Source organism: Arachis ipaensis, chromosome B1 (assembly GCF_059453495.1).
Source record: "Arachis ipaensis isolate K30076 ecotype BB chromosome B1, ASM5945349v1, whole genome shotgun sequence".
In the NCBI taxonomy this organism is placed as follows: domain Eukaryota; kingdom Viridiplantae; phylum Streptophyta; class Magnoliopsida; order Fabales; family Fabaceae; genus Arachis; species Arachis ipaensis.
In genome coordinates, this window is record NC_142436.1 from 142,967,885 (window position 1) to 142,982,929 (window position 15,045).

A 15,045-nucleotide genomic window follows, 5' to 3' on the forward strand; every position below is an offset into this window, starting at 1 on the left:
GGTTCATCACTGGTCAATGGGTTATAACATGCACAAAGCGCAATTCGAACTCCTGACACTTGTTTAAACGGACGAAAGAGCTAACCACTCAACCAATTTAATTTGGTTGGAGAGCTCAATTTTTCCACCCTTTATTTTTTTTTTCTTTATGGAAAATGCTAAAGGGTGAAATTAAAGAAAAAAGCCCATGTTAGGAGAACGTGTTTGGGCCCAGTGGGTGAGAAATAAAGGTCCATTCCCAGGTGCCGTTGTTCTAAACCCTAAGCCTCTTTATTTGCGTATTCTTCTCCTCACAAAGGGAGAAGCTTTCTGCAGCTGCGCAAACCCTCGAAGCTTCTCTTTCTGTTGGTAAGAGTGAGATCTTTTATTCCCTTTGTATTCACGATCCTCCCTGTTGCTCGCTTAGTACTACCATTCTAATTGTTGCTTATAATATATAGGGAACATATAATTGGTTTCTAACCTATCAATTTATGCTCAATTCTTAATTGATTGATTGATTGATTTAATTGTGTGTGTGGTTCAGCGAATATGGTTAGGGTTAGTGTTTTGAACGATGCTCTGAAGAGCATGTACAATGCTGAGAAAAGAGGGAAGCGCCAAGTTATGATTAGGCCATCCTCCAAAGTCATTATCAAGTTCCTTCTTGTCATGCAGAAGCACGGTAACTTTGATACACTCTTTAATCTGTCACTTTCTTAATTGTGTTGTACTGTGTGACATTTTGGTAAATCTTATTGTGCAGTGCTTTGTAATTAATTAATTAATTAATTGATGTAGGTTACATTGGAGAATTTGAGTATGTTGATGACCATAGGGCTGGCAAAATCGTAGTTGAATTGAACGGCAGGCTTAACAAGTGTGGTGTAATCAGTCCCCGATTCGATGTCGGCGTTAAAGAGATCGAAAGTTGGACTGCTAGACTCCTCCCCTCAAGACAGGTCAGCAATGTTTCCATAGTTTTGTGTTTGCATATTGTGATATTGTTCAAGACTTATGAATGTGTGAACTAGATTAGTCAAAAGTCAAAACTTGGGTTGCTTAGGTAGTAGGTTTAAACTTTGTATCATTGAACCTTATGAGATCCATTACTCCATTCTATTGAATGCATGTTGTTTGCATAACTTCTGAAATTGATCCCTCAATTTGTACAGTTTGGATATATTGTGTTGACTACCTCTGCCGGCATCATGGATCACGAAGAGGCCAGGAGAAAGAATGCTGGTGGTAAAGTTCTTGGGTTTTTCTACTAGGCGAGTATTTTTGTTTTTGATAAACTGTTGCCCTGAATTTCAATTTTGAGATGAGGCTCACCGGCTGGAGTGGATGATATTCTTTTACTTTCATGGTAGTATGATAGCTGAGAGGTGTTTTTCGTGTGCACTTTGTTTGCTTAGTATGGCTTCTTTATCATTATTTTCCTTATACCAAAATGTACTCCAGGATTGTTTTATGTTTTAAACTTTGAAGACTTGGATTACAAAATGGGAGCATTAGCGATGTTTGATATTTTGCATAAATTCTCAAGTGAGTGGTTTTGTGGTTTTCAGAAAAGAAATTGATGTTTAAATGCCATAATCGATTAATCTATGTCTACTTTGCCCAAGGCTGTTCTTTTAGGCCGCGATTGGTTTGTATTTTTTTGAGACAGAGACGACACAGAGACATTGACATTAAAAAAATCCATATTTTGTAAAAATTAATAAAGGATAAAAATATAAAAAGTTGATAAGGGATAAAAGTTTAAAAAATTAATAAGGAATAAAAGTGTAAAAATTAAATGTGTAAAAACTAATAAAGGATATAAAAGTGTAAAAAATTGTGTCAAATTGATTGTGTCTTGTTTAAATATTTTGGAGGAACACTAAATACATCTATTTTGTATGCATTTATGTGCTAAGGAGTCCATCTAAGATGTGTCTCAAGTCTCAACAAACAAACAATGGATATGTATTAGCATGTGCATTGTCTTTAAAACCAAACGTTGCCTTATGGACTTTGAGCTATTTTGAATACTACTAATCTAATTTGACCGAATTGGTTTAGTACGGGTGGGAGATTTTCTTAGCATCAAATTTGTAAGACTGGAAATTAAAGTTGTAACCAAATTTGTCGAACAAGAATTATTTGAAACAAAGAAAATAGATTAAACTCATGCTCTCATGTATGAACAAGAACAAGATTAAACTCTACGGTCTTGAGTATATTCAATTTTGTTCTTCTATCCCTTGGTCGTAATTAAACTTTGCAACCTTGTTTATATTTCCTTTTAATCTTGAACAAATCCATTCCATTCGTCACCTGTATATGAATGTGGATGAATGTTGAATGGATGTAACGCTGGATTCTTAATTAAAAAGGTAGTTTAGCTCTTGCATTGCAGCCACCCATATGTATATAGCTTTCAATTGAAAAAGAAGATAAGAATACAAAACTGCTTTCTTAATATCTTAAAAGGAGGAGAAAAATAAGGATGGTTGGAAAGCGTCACGTGAGAATTTGTCCACCACTATTTGTCTATGTGGGAAAAAAAATGTTGGTATTGCATCCACAGCTCAAATATGCTGTCTTGACAATGTAGTTTGGCTTTGTACAAAGACAACAAACGGATGAAACAAAATTTGCGGTTTGAAGTTTCAACTTTGGGCTCATTACCCTTTATTTTCTTCTAGCCTAGCCTTGAGTAAAAGCTGCAGTTATATTTCCTCCAAGGTGGGAACTTAAAGAAGTATAGTTTTCATAGTGCACGGGACAGCGATCATCTTAATGTTCGGTTGAAAATGAATACACATGCAAGTGTGTGGTTGTCATCGTCAATAAAGGAAACAAATACAAGAATTTTAGCATGTGTGGGGACTCTATCATAATTCATAATGGTATGCTGCATAAATAATTCTAACCTTGTGATGATAATTAATATCATACATTTCTACAAGAAAATATAAAATTGTAATCAACACGAATTCATGAGGTTCCTAGTAAGGTAAACAAGATTGAAATGGAACATACATAATTTAACGAGAGACCTCAATGTAAACATTTTTTAAGCTATTTCAACTAAAAACTAGATCAATCATTTAGAGCAATATAACAGCCTCTTTATAGCTGATGATTGAAGTACTCTGTAACCGTCTTTCAGTTATCCATTACCAAGTATTGTCTTGGCCCACTATATTATATAATTAGCAAGAGAAATCGATTTTCAGTCAAAAATAAAATAATATAAATTTGGTTATAAACTTACTGAGAGAGATACAAGCATGCAGTACTAGTTGAAAATAGTGACTGTGACATATTTGTCTTCATAAAAGAAAAACAATATGATACCATGAATTATTGCTTGATTAACCAACACAACACAGTAACAGTGAAGTATTATTTGATCATTATATAATGAGATTTAAATACATTTCACCTTCATTTATGGAAGATGAACAAAGACTAGACAAAATAATTGAAGTCCATCAGTTGAACACATGTTACAATCCTTTTAATTTTGGTTTGAGAATGATTAATAACATAAAGATCCAAATCAGAGGGGGACCCATCAGAAGTCAATTATTTAGACTAATATGATAATATGATTTGAATAAACCAATAGACTAAACCTGAGATCTATCAAAACCAATTAAGGTGGAAGAAAAAGAAAATGAAACCTACCATTACATGCTTCGACGGCCAAGTAAAAGAGACCCACCATAATACGACCCCAAAAGCTAAAAGATAGAAAGCAAGTAACCTACCATTAACAACATAGCATGCATTATAATAATTAGATGATTGTATCTATAAAGCTTTTAGAATTTTGCTTATGTGATAATAGATTATTAGATGATTGCGTACAAATTTCTTACACTAACAATACATATATTAGATCAAACAATAATATTTTCATATTGTTGAAGTGTGTGGTCAATTATTAAATATGATACACGGATACTGACACTGATACAAACACGACATAATATGAGTATGGGATATATAAACACACGAATTTAAAATTTTTATAAAATATAGAAACACGATATATATATAAAATATAAAGAATTTTTTAGATAAATTATAATGATATCTTGATATTTTATTTGATATTAAAATATAAATTAATTTTGTAATTATTTTTAATATTTTTAATTATATAAAGTATTTAAAATAGTTTTTATTTTAATAATTAATAATATATATTATTTCTAAACTCATTTCAAAAATACATGTTAAGAATAAAATTGGACATGCTGATACGTGATAGTATTTAGTTATGTCCAAGTGTATATGGAAAAGATTTTTTTTTTATTTTTGAGTATACCCCAAATAGGTTTCAAAGAATTCATGATCTGACAGATTTGTTCCCAAAAAAATTTAACGAGATTTTTGGGCCTGACTTTTTTCATTATACACCAGATACGTTCCCAACCCAGTTTAAATCGGTTAAGACTAATGGCGACGTCCTATGTGTCAGTTAACTTGCTGACGTGTCTGGTTAAGTGAGACGTGTCACTCGTAGGACAATTTGGTCCCTGGCCTTTTCGAAGTGGACAAATTAGTCCCTAGAGTGGCCAACACTCCATCGCTGCATCATCTTCCTCCTCTTCTCCTCCTTAATAATCTCCCTCTTCTAGCTCAACATCTTCGCCATCATCCGCTCCCTCCACCAGCACCTTGACATCGCCACCATGGCACACATCTACCTCATCTTCTCTCTCTCGGATCTCGTAACAAACTCATTCCTCTATCCAATCCGCATTTATCTTTGCGTGCAGAGCATCACCCACCCTCTCACGCAAGCCTCCTTCATTGACACGCTCCTCCACCTCCCCTTTAACTACATCCTCGTCATGTGCCTCCGTGTTGCTGGTGTTGTCGCTGCCTCCATCACCTGTAACCTCTCCATCCTCCTCGCCCTCGTCGGATGTGTCTGATTCTCTGGCCTCCACCATCCCACATGCTCATCCAACCCACTTCCTTCGTCTATGTGTTCCCTTCCTCTTTAGGGTTCGCAGTCGCCACTCGGATGGAAAATGAACTTGGTGCCAACCACCCCTTCAGGACTAAGATCTCTACCGTAGTTACTGTCTTTCTCGCTGTCATGATGGGCTTTTCGTTGAAGGAGTTGGTCCTTCCTTCAAAACGATGCCGTTTTGCTGTTTTGGCTTCCAAACTAGGGATTAATTTGTTCGTTTCAAAACAACGTCGTTCTGTTCTCATATGATACGATGTCGTTTTGTCCACGTGGCCAGGGATCAAACTGTCCTGCACGTGATACGTCAGCGAGTTAACTGCCGTTAGTTTTAATCGGTTCAAATTGGACTGAGAACGTATCTGACGTATAATAAAAAAATTAGGCCTAAAATTCTATTTAAATATTTTTGGGGATAAATTATAAATTTTTGGGGGACCTATTTGAATTATTACTCTTTATTTTTTATTAAGACACTATAAAATACAAAAAATACATGTGTTGGATGAATGTTAATAATTATCATCTGTTAACACAACAAATAAAAAAAGTATTCGTACTTCATATATTATCAAGAGTAAACTACCATTTCTATCCATAAAAGTTGAAAACGCTGACATATCAACTCATAAAAGACGAAAATTACCATTTGTACCCATAAAAAATAGCTTTTGCAAGCAAAACTATCCAAACCCTTAAAAATTAAATAAAATTTTTAAACTATCCTTCTCTCCACTACTACTATCATCGTCTCCCCCTCTCTCTCTCTCTCTCAATGTTCTCAGTGACCTAATCCCAACATCGACCACATCACCACTCAGTACCACTGTCTCGCCCTCCTACTCAACCGTCACCTTAACCCCTTCGCCACACACTCCCCCATCGGTGTCGGTCGCGACTCAACAGCACCAGCACCACCATCACCAGCATAATCATCTAACGCAAGCTCAGCCTCTAGATCTAAGGACGCTGTGAGCAGTGTGAGCGATCCGTTGGGATGAGTAAACCGTCCTTACCGTTAACATCATCATCCTCGCCACCTTCCATCACCGTCAAGCTTAACTGTCTGGCCTTAGAATTCAACACCTTAACGGAATTTATAGAGCACGTGAAGAGGCTTCTGCATTACGCATCTTTGCTTCCACCATTCGACGATTCGGATCGGATTCTAAAGAATCGGATTCGGATCTGCACACACGCTCAAAGGTTACGACTTTTTCAAGGGTTGATCGAAAAATGGTATCTGGGAACGACCCAGTTAAGTCCTTCTTCAATTCCATTCAGGTTGTGAAGGAATCGCTATCCCCTTTGGAAGTGGGTATTCAAAAAGTTGCAAAGGATCTTGAGCGCTGCTTCCTGTTAGGGCACAAGAATAAGGGCACGAAAGGTGTTTATTTGATTGCTCAGGTGAAGCAAGGTGGTGAATTTCATATCTGCGATATGAAGAAGAAGAGAGAGTTAATGAAAATTTTCTTGAAGACTTTCTTGTGTATTTTCTCACAAAACTCAGTTTGTGGTAATGGAAATGTGAATGTGAATGATGACGAGGTGGATAAGAAGGGTGATGGGTCTTCTTCTTATACAAATTGCTTGAAGTTTGCAGTGGCTGGATCTTTGCTGGTTAATGGTTTCCTTCAAGCTCTCCCAACTCCTTTCAAAGCTGGTAGGAGAGGAGGCGACGGAGTTGAAGTTTCGGAAGAGGTGGAAGATGAAGAGGAAGCGGAACCTGCGGTTGAGATTGGAATCGAAGAGGTGAAGGGAGGAGGAAGGGTGGTGATGGTAATGACAATCGTAATGGTGGTAGTTAGGGAAGTAAGTGGTGGCAGAATTTGGGATTAGAGTAGTTAAGATATTAAGAAAGAGGAGGAGGAGTGAGACTATGATAGTAGTGATGGAGAGTAGGATAATTTAAAATTTTTATTTAATTTTTTAAAATTTAAATAATTTTACTTGCAAAAATCATTTTGTATGAATACAAATAGTAATTTCTATCTTTTATGAATAAATATATCAGTATTTTCAATTTTCATAGATAAAAATGGTGGTTTACTTTATTATCAACGAAGTAGGATTGGATAGGACGCGTTGATGGAAGCATGTTTAAGACACGCACTACAGTTGCAAGACGCGTGTGGCTTTGTGGTTAGAGACTTAGAGATTGGTGGGCCCTTTAAGGCTTTAACTACTCTGTTCTCTAGCTGTAAGCTATTAAGCTGTTTTCTTTCTGTTTAGTGTTTAACACACACAAATGACAAATCATTAAGAAAGCGCGTGGAATATCATGACAGTTTTGGAAACTCATAAAAAGAAGTATAATTAGTTTAAGATAAATAAATGAAAAATATAAAAAACTTTTAAATGATTTTATTATAATTATGATGTATTTATTAATTATTTTGAAGTATAAAATATTATCCAATATTGTAATATAAATGATTTTTTTTTACTAAAAATATGAAGACTCAAATCTGCAATCTCTTAAATGAATATGGAGAGTTTATGCCATTTGAGCTATTACTCATAGTCATTGTAATATAAATGATTGTTTCATTATAAAAATAAAATTTCATACACCAGTTTTCACAATCCATGTGACGCACATGCCATTTAAATAAAAAATTACATTAGTTTCACTTCATCAACTTTCTCAGTTGGATTTTCTAGTTTAAACAACGGCTTAATTGTATACGCATAGTTACTCGCAGAAAATCTGGTCTGAATTACGTAAAAACTAACTTATAATTATCTTCATGTATTAATTAAAAATAATTAAATACATATTTAATATATTTAACTATTAATTTTACGTAAAAACGTAAAAATTAACTTATAATTATCATGTATTAATTAAAAATAATTAAATATATATTTAATATATTTGACTATCAATTTTATATAAAATATAAGTATTTATCTTCTAACAGATAAAAGAAAAATAATTTTTATCAATAAATTATAAGTTAAATGACATAATTTTTTCATACTCATTTAAAAGATTGCGAGTTTAAATCTTTCTATCTTTGATAAAAAAATAATAATAATAATAATAATTTTTATCAATAAATTATAGCTCAAATAACATAATTTCTTCGTACTTATCTAAAAAATTACAAATTCTAATTTTTCTATTTTTGATAAAAAAAAAAAAAATTTCTCGTAACTTGTTCCTTTTATTTTTGTGCCGTATATTCTTGTCCCTATCCTTTGTTATTCATTTCTCTCTGTTTTTGCTTTCGTGGTTGCAGATCAGTACACCGACCCCCAATTATGTTAGAATTATCCATAGCCAAAACCGAACTTAACGTTGATCCATCTGAATCAAATAAAAAATAAACTAAACTATTATAGAGAAGAAGAAGAAAACCTATATAAACGATCTCAACATAAAGTTCTAAGCAACCTTTCAAAAAAAAAAAAAAAAGAAAACATAAAGTTCCAAACAAGATTGCACATTTGCACATGACAAAGAAACCTTTTCATTTTAATTTAAAGATTTCTTTTTATACACTATTTAATATAAAATGTTTTACATAAATATTTAATTATATATTATTATATTAATAAAAAATTAATTTTTAAAATTTATTATTTCTAAATATATAAATATAATTAAATAGTAATATAAATTTTTTATACTTTTAAGCAATCAAATTAATCACTTAATTTAATCAATATGATACCTTTATTTCCGATTATCTATCTTTATTTATGTATAGTGAATAGCACGATAGAAAAGCACTTGAAAAAACAAAAAGTAGCAATGCAGTTTCAATTTCCCAATTGCTTTTTGACATTTTTGGATTATCTTCTTCTCCTCTGCTTCCTTTATTAGTAGAAATTAAATCACAAAACAGAAATGAGTAATGTACTAAGATCCAATTGTTATAGTAACTTTGCATTGACTCTATTCTGTACCACATAACACCACACATTCACACACACAACCTTATCCAAGACCAGTTTTAATTACCCCCAAAAAAGGGAAACAAAAAAGAATTTATGAAATTTGACTATCAGGTGGGTAAAAATGTCATTTTACAATACCTGCCATTTTAAAATCGAACTAAATTTTCGTAATTTATTATTTATTTATTAATATATATTTTTCATTTTCATTCGCTTTATGTGTCTCTCTCTCTGTTTCAGAACTCAAACACCATAGAGCCTTCTTCAGCTTCAAGTACACGGTCTCTTTCTCTTTCTCTCTCTCTCTCTCATTCGAAAGTTCGATTTTTTAGTTTTTCTTCAGTCCCAATTTTTCGTTTCAATCTCTATAGTGTTCTTCTTCAACTTTTCCACTTTCTGCAGCACAAGAAAATCGAATCTTACTCTGCTCCGAAATTCCAAGCATTTCGCTTTTTTCTGTGCCTCTTTTTTTCTTTGTATTATTATATTTTGTTTTATTCATTCCTATAAGCGGCGTTAGTGATCATCGCCACAGTTGATAGATCCTTCAATTTTTTTCTTCCTCTCTGCTGATTCTCGGCTGAATTGCTTATAACAAAAAAATGGTTCTTCCACGTGATCTGTAACATTGGCATTTTCAGCTACATTTTTGGTACTACCGCCAAATTGTCTTGGTTTATCTTGTTCTTGTTTCCACACTTTTATGTTCATTTGTTTCAATTGCACTTGTCTTTTTAGCCGCCAAAGTGCCAAACTTTGTTGGGTCTGTTCTCATATTCGGCTGTCTTCAACTTTGAATTGAAAAGTTCTCTCTTTTGTCTATTTCTCTTTCTTGTTGGTGGCACTTTGATCAGCCCCTTTTGATCCCTGGATTTTCGGAGTAGAAGTGGAGTACAGTGATCTGAATTTATCTTTTAGCTTAAATCATTGACTGGTTTTATGCTTGGCTTCAAAGATGATGCATGATCATAGAAAAAAGGTAAGGTTTCTCATTGTCTTCATTTGTTTCTATCTGTTTCTATTTTGATTTCGTTGTGGACTTCTCGCCATGTCTGATGCAGAGGAAATTATGTTTATGTCTATGTCTGTGCTTCCCTGACCATAATCCAACATGTATGAAACCTTGTTCTGTGTTCCTGAGTTAATATATGCCTTGGATATTTGAAACATAAGGAATTTTTTTTTTTTTTTTTGGTTTAGGATGTTCAGTTGTTCACCAAGTTTATTGTTTTGTATTTATGCAGTCCTCTGTAGATGTAGATTTCTTTACAGAGTATGGTGAAGGGAGTAGATACAAAATAGAGGAAGTAATTGGCAAAGGAAGTTATGGTGTTGTTTGCTCTGCATATGATACACATACTGGAGAAAAGGTTGCAATAAAGAAGATAAATGATATATTTGAACATGTCTCTGATGCTACTCGCATTCTTCGGGAGATCAAGCTTCTTAGACTCTTACGCCATCCTGATATTGTGGAGATTAAGCATATTTTGTTACCTCCTTCTAGAAGGGAATTCAAGGATATATATGTTGTTTTTGAACTAATGGAATCTGATTTACATCAGGTCATCAAAGCAAATGATGATTTGACTCGAGAACATTACCAGTTTTTTCTTTATCAGCTTCTTCGAGGCTTGAAGTATATACACACAGGTTATACTTGCACATACACAGATTTCCTAGTGCAGCATTTCAGAATTAAGGTTTATTTTCTAAAACAGTTGCTAAATTATACGAACATTTTTGGCTGATTTTAAACTTCTTCATGGATTTTCAGCAAATGTTTTTCACCGAGATCTAAAGCCGAAAAACATTTTAGCAAATGCCGACTGCAAATTGAAGATTTGTGACTTTGGTCTTGCTAGAGTGGCTTTCAACGATACACCAACTGCTATATTCTGGACTGTAAGAAATTCTCTTTCTCCCGAAATAATCACCTTAAAACATGTCTCCTTCTCTTGTCATAATGCTAATGCAAATTTGTTTGCCTTTCAGGATTATGTTGCTACAAGGTGGTATAGAGCTCCTGAGTTGTGCGGATCCTTTTTCTCCAAGGTGTAATATCTATTATCACCTTTTATCTACAATCGATCATTAAAAATTGATCGCTTTTTCTGACATTTCCCCTTGAATGTTTTTTTCTCAAACAATTTTGACAGAAATATGTTGGTCTTCAGTGTTCTCTACAATTATGAATAATTTTTTTAAAAATATTCTACTAGCATTTTTCCCCCTTCCAGAAATGCATATTGTTTTTGTACTATTTAGTTTCTACTGCTCAATTAAAATAGTAGGTTGCACATCTCTGTGAAATGATGATGGTTATATTTCATGTTTGTTACCAATATTATTATCCTTCATTTGATTGATGTATGTGAATATGAATTTTGTCTTTCAGTATACACCAGCAATAGACATATGGAGCATTGGCTGCATTTTTGCAGAACTATTAACTGGAAAACCTCTTTTCCCTGGGAAGAATGTTGTCCATCAATTGGACCTCATGACTGATTTTCTCGGGACACCATCTCATGAAGCCATAGCTAGGGTGTGTTGTTTGATTTATCATGCTTTTAGTACTTTTCTGTTCTTTATGTTATTATGTAATATAACCAGGGTAGTATATCAACAGGTAAGGAACGAGAAAGCTCGGAGATACTTGAGCAGCATGCGTAGGAAGAAACCAGTTCCTTTCTCCCAGAAGTTTCCTAATGCAGACCCCCTTGCCCTTCGTTTGTTAGAAAGAATGCTGGCATTTGAGCCTAAGGATCGACCTACTGCTGATGAGGTTGAATTTCCACCCATCTACAGTTCACTTTTCACCATCATACTTGGTTGGTTTTAATAGGCAATACTTTGTATAATATTTTTAGGCTCTAGCTGATCCATATTTCAAAGGCTTGGCCAAGGTTGAGAGAGAGCCTTCTGCTCAGCCAGTTACCAAGATGGAATTTGAATTTGAGAGACGCAGGATAACAAAGGAAGATGTACGAGAACTCATATACCGAGAGGCTTTGGAGTACCATCCAAAAATGTTAAAGGAACATCTAGAGGGAGCAGAGCCAACAGGTTTCATGTATCCGAGGTATTTTCCAAACCTGACTAATGTGTTACACTTTCGTTTTCTTAGCATGGTTTGAATATGTCTTCCAGAAACTTAAGCATTCCTTTGAATACTTGGTGTTTTATGTTGTTAATAAATCCTTTTGAAAACTTGGACTATGTTTTTTATTTGTTACAATGCAACTTATACTGCAATTTCATGATTTGCTTTGCTTGTAAATTTGTATGTCTAAATTTTTAATTTGTGTAGTATGTCAGAATTCCGATCAGCCCTTGATTATTTTTCCCCTTCTTTTTCCTATTATTAGTGCTGTTGACCACTTCAAGAAGCAATTTGCATATCTCGAGGAGCATTACGGAAAAGGTGGAACTGTTACTCCACCTGAAAGGCAACATGCATCATTACCCAGGTATTGTAATCAGTGTTATATTTCTGGAAATCGACTTCCTTCTTTGATTACTATTCTTTTTTGTTGTCAAGATATCCATTTATCTGCATCTGTATTATCAGCCATAGTGATTAAAGCCTGTAAGTGCAGGCCATGTGTACTATATTCAGATAAGTCGAAACCGAATGTATGTGAGGTTGCAGAAGATCTCTCCAAGTGTAGCATCAAAGAAAGTGAGAAGCCAGCCATAGATAGGAATGGTGTTATCCCGTTGACCAAGCCTCCTTTACATGCTCCTCAAAATATTCAAGGTGGGATGCTAGCTTTAGCATTCATTTTTCTTTTTCTACATCTTCCTACACTTTCTTCCTTATTGCTTCTCTTACATGCATAGCAGCAGGCATTATTTGTTCGTCAACATTTCTTGTGTTTGGATATGAAATTTATTAATGGATTCTTCTATTGAGTATTTGAAATTCGCTTCCATGATCCACTCCAGGCATAGCTGCCCGGTCTGGGAGAGTTGCTGGTTCGGCGTTGAATTACAACAACTGTGGGGTAGCAGTGACAGCAGAGGCTGCTCAGCGGAGGATGGTTAGAAATCCACCTGTATCGACACAATATGCTGCTTCTAGCTGTTCATATCCTAGAAGAAACCCGAGCTGTAAAACCGAAAGACCAGAAGACAATGGTATTGAAGGTTCTAACGGACTTCAACCGAAGCCTCAATACATGGCACGAAAAGTTGCAGCCGCTCAAGGTGGAGCTGGTGGTCATTGGTAGAGGTTTTACGTGTAATTTGTGGCCAACCACTGCCTTATGCCATGCGAGCTGATATCCGGGTTCTTGTCCCATTCCTGAACCAAGATCAATCATCTTGATTGAACAAAAGGTTTGATTGGCAAAACCTTGAACTGAATCTGGGTGGTACTGAAATCACTGGCAGAAGTATTCTCAGATCTTAAAGCACGATGCTTCACCAATATGAGGTTTGGAAGGGGGGTTTCTATTATGATGAGTTTGTTGCTCTACACTTGATTAATAAAAGAGAATACGAAGCATGAAATGGAAGCAGTGCAGTTGCTGCCCACAAATTTGTGGTGTTCTCTACTGAATAGATATATAAATTATAAAGTGTATTAGCCTTGAAATTTTGGGCATCGTAACAATGATATATTGTAGCCGTTTAACTTTCCTGCTTTTGGTCAGAATAATCGTTCTCCCTTGAAATGTCTTCTATTCTCTATAAGCTGAATGAATGGTCATAAAACTAAGCGAACTTGGAAATGCTTAATCACCATAATTGTCCACTACCACTTGTTGCGCGGTTTATTACAATTAGTACTACCCAATTTGGTTAAAACTAAGTTAGCTTTAGCTTAAGACTTTTAGGAAGTATTCAAACTCTCTTAAAGTGAGAAAGTGAAAGTTTAATCATACTTAAGATTGCTGCACACTAAATTCTTCTTAAGTAAGAAAGTAGAAGCTTAATCATACTTAAATCAAGTTTGTGGGATTCACAGATAAAGAAGTTATAAATTCTCATGCTGTTTATACTTTGTAAGGGCATGCATTGTTGCACGCACTCGTTCAAAGTAGACAAAAATTGATTTTTTTTTTTATTAATTGCAATTAATATTGTAAAGTCCTCCTTATCCATTTCTATTTCTTCTGCCCACGCATCAGAGGAACACTTGAGGAAATATTAAACACCTTGTATCCTCAAGTATTAGTGTATTACTCAAAATCAATCACCAAAAAGTGTAGATATATGTGGCGTGCACAGGAACTTCTAAGATACAGTGGTCCCATCCCAATCCCAGAGGACAACCTCATTCTTTGTGTCTAATGCATAAACTATGTCAATAAATTGCTAGGCGTGCACATTAGATCGGTTTTCTTGAAAAGAATAGACACAAGTAAGTTCTACAAATGCAAGAAAGAGTAAAATGCTTATTTAGTAGTTACTTTAAGATTGTGGTGCAAAGAAACAGGTATTAGAGTAATGTTTTGCCGGTCAATAATATGATCATAGTAATGGCAATAAGTTATCACTCCTTGTTCAATACAAGGATGTTAGGTGTTATTTTTTTTGTTTCCCATCCAACCCGGGAGGTCAAGGACTAATCCGTCGCAGATCGAAATTCCGTTTAAAGATTTGCCGCTAGCCAATGGATTGCTGTATGCACAAGGTGGGATTCGAACCCCCGACACTTGCTTAAGTAGACTAGTGAGCTAATCATTAGACCAACACAATTTGTTTATGTTAGGTGTCATTTATGGTGAGTTATATGATAAAGATATAAGGTTACAGATTTTTCTTTTAATAGAATGAAAGAGAAATTAATAAAGGTAGGACTCACATTTTAAATAATAATAAAATAATAAAAAATAACTATAAAAAGAATTATATTCTTTCTCTATATCACTTCAATCTGTACAGTAGTTTGCTCCGTCATTTATTTATGTAAGCTCATGTACCAATTTCTTTTATAGTTAAACAAAGTCAATGGTGTATGGATTAGAAGAAACGTAAATAAACAGTCATGTACATATTTCATCTCTTGCCAAATTTCCATTCTTGTTCCATAAAGCTAAACAATTCACATGTCTTGGCAGCAGCATTATCCAAGTTTTGAATGGTTCACAAACAGTTATATATTTGTTTATATGGGATGGGGATAATGATAAGAACTTAAAAAATAGAGGGTTACTTAGTAGGAACTACAC

The 15,045-nt window shown here is 34.4% G+C and overlaps 2 protein-coding genes across 2 annotated transcripts; both read left to right on the forward strand.

The window, feature by feature from the left end:
• The first annotated feature begins 261 nt into the window (after window positions 1-261).
• On the forward strand, window positions 262-1,485 carry LOC107637789 (small ribosomal subunit protein uS8z/uS8w). The gene is made up of 4 exons (XM_016341106.3): window positions 262-348; window positions 527-664; window positions 781-941; window positions 1,155-1,485. Exons 2-4 carry the CDS (start codon window positions 532-534, stop codon window positions 1,251-1,253), a joined length of 393 nt encoding a protein of 130 aa, XP_016196592.1. The 5' UTR covers window positions 262-348; window positions 527-531; the 3' UTR covers window positions 1,254-1,485.
• Window positions 1,486-9,040: 7,555 nt separating this feature from the next.
• On the forward strand, window positions 9,041-13,545 carry LOC107637802 (mitogen-activated protein kinase 15). Its single transcript, XM_088502021.1, has 10 exons — window positions 9,041-9,842; window positions 10,108-10,516; window positions 10,641-10,768; window positions 10,859-10,918; window positions 11,262-11,411; window positions 11,496-11,651; window positions 11,737-11,948; window positions 12,235-12,336; window positions 12,466-12,626; window positions 12,815-13,545. The coding sequence occupies exons 1-10, from the start codon at window positions 9,819-9,821 to the stop codon at window positions 13,096-13,098; spliced, it is 1,686 nt and encodes a 561-aa protein (XP_088358147.1). The 5' UTR covers window positions 9,041-9,818; the 3' UTR covers window positions 13,099-13,545.
• Window positions 13,546-15,045: the final 1,500 nt, after the last annotated feature.

Excerpts from the sequence above, each read along its gene's own strand:
- LOC107637802 (XM_088502021.1), top strand. The coding sequence starts at position 9,819 with ATGATGCATGATCATAGAAAAAAG. Across the intron at positions 12,337-12,465 it reads CAACATGCATCATTACCCAG|GCCATGTGTACTATATTCAG; the intron begins GTATTGTAATCA and ends CTGTAAGTGCAG. Across the intron at positions 12,627-12,814 it reads TGCTCCTCAAAATATTCAAG|GCATAGCTGCCCGGTCTGGG; the intron begins GTGGGATGCTAG and ends GATCCACTCCAG.
- LOC107637789 (XM_016341106.3), top strand. The coding sequence starts at position 532 with ATGGTTAGGGTTAGTGTTTTGAACGATGCTCTGAAGAGCATGTACAAT. Across the intron at positions 665-780 it reads TCTTGTCATGCAGAAGCACG|GTTACATTGGAGAATTTGAG; the intron begins GTAACTTTGATA and ends TAATTGATGTAG. Across the intron at positions 942-1,154 it reads GACTCCTCCCCTCAAGACAG|TTTGGATATATTGTGTTGAC; the intron begins GTCAGCAATGTT and ends CAATTTGTACAG.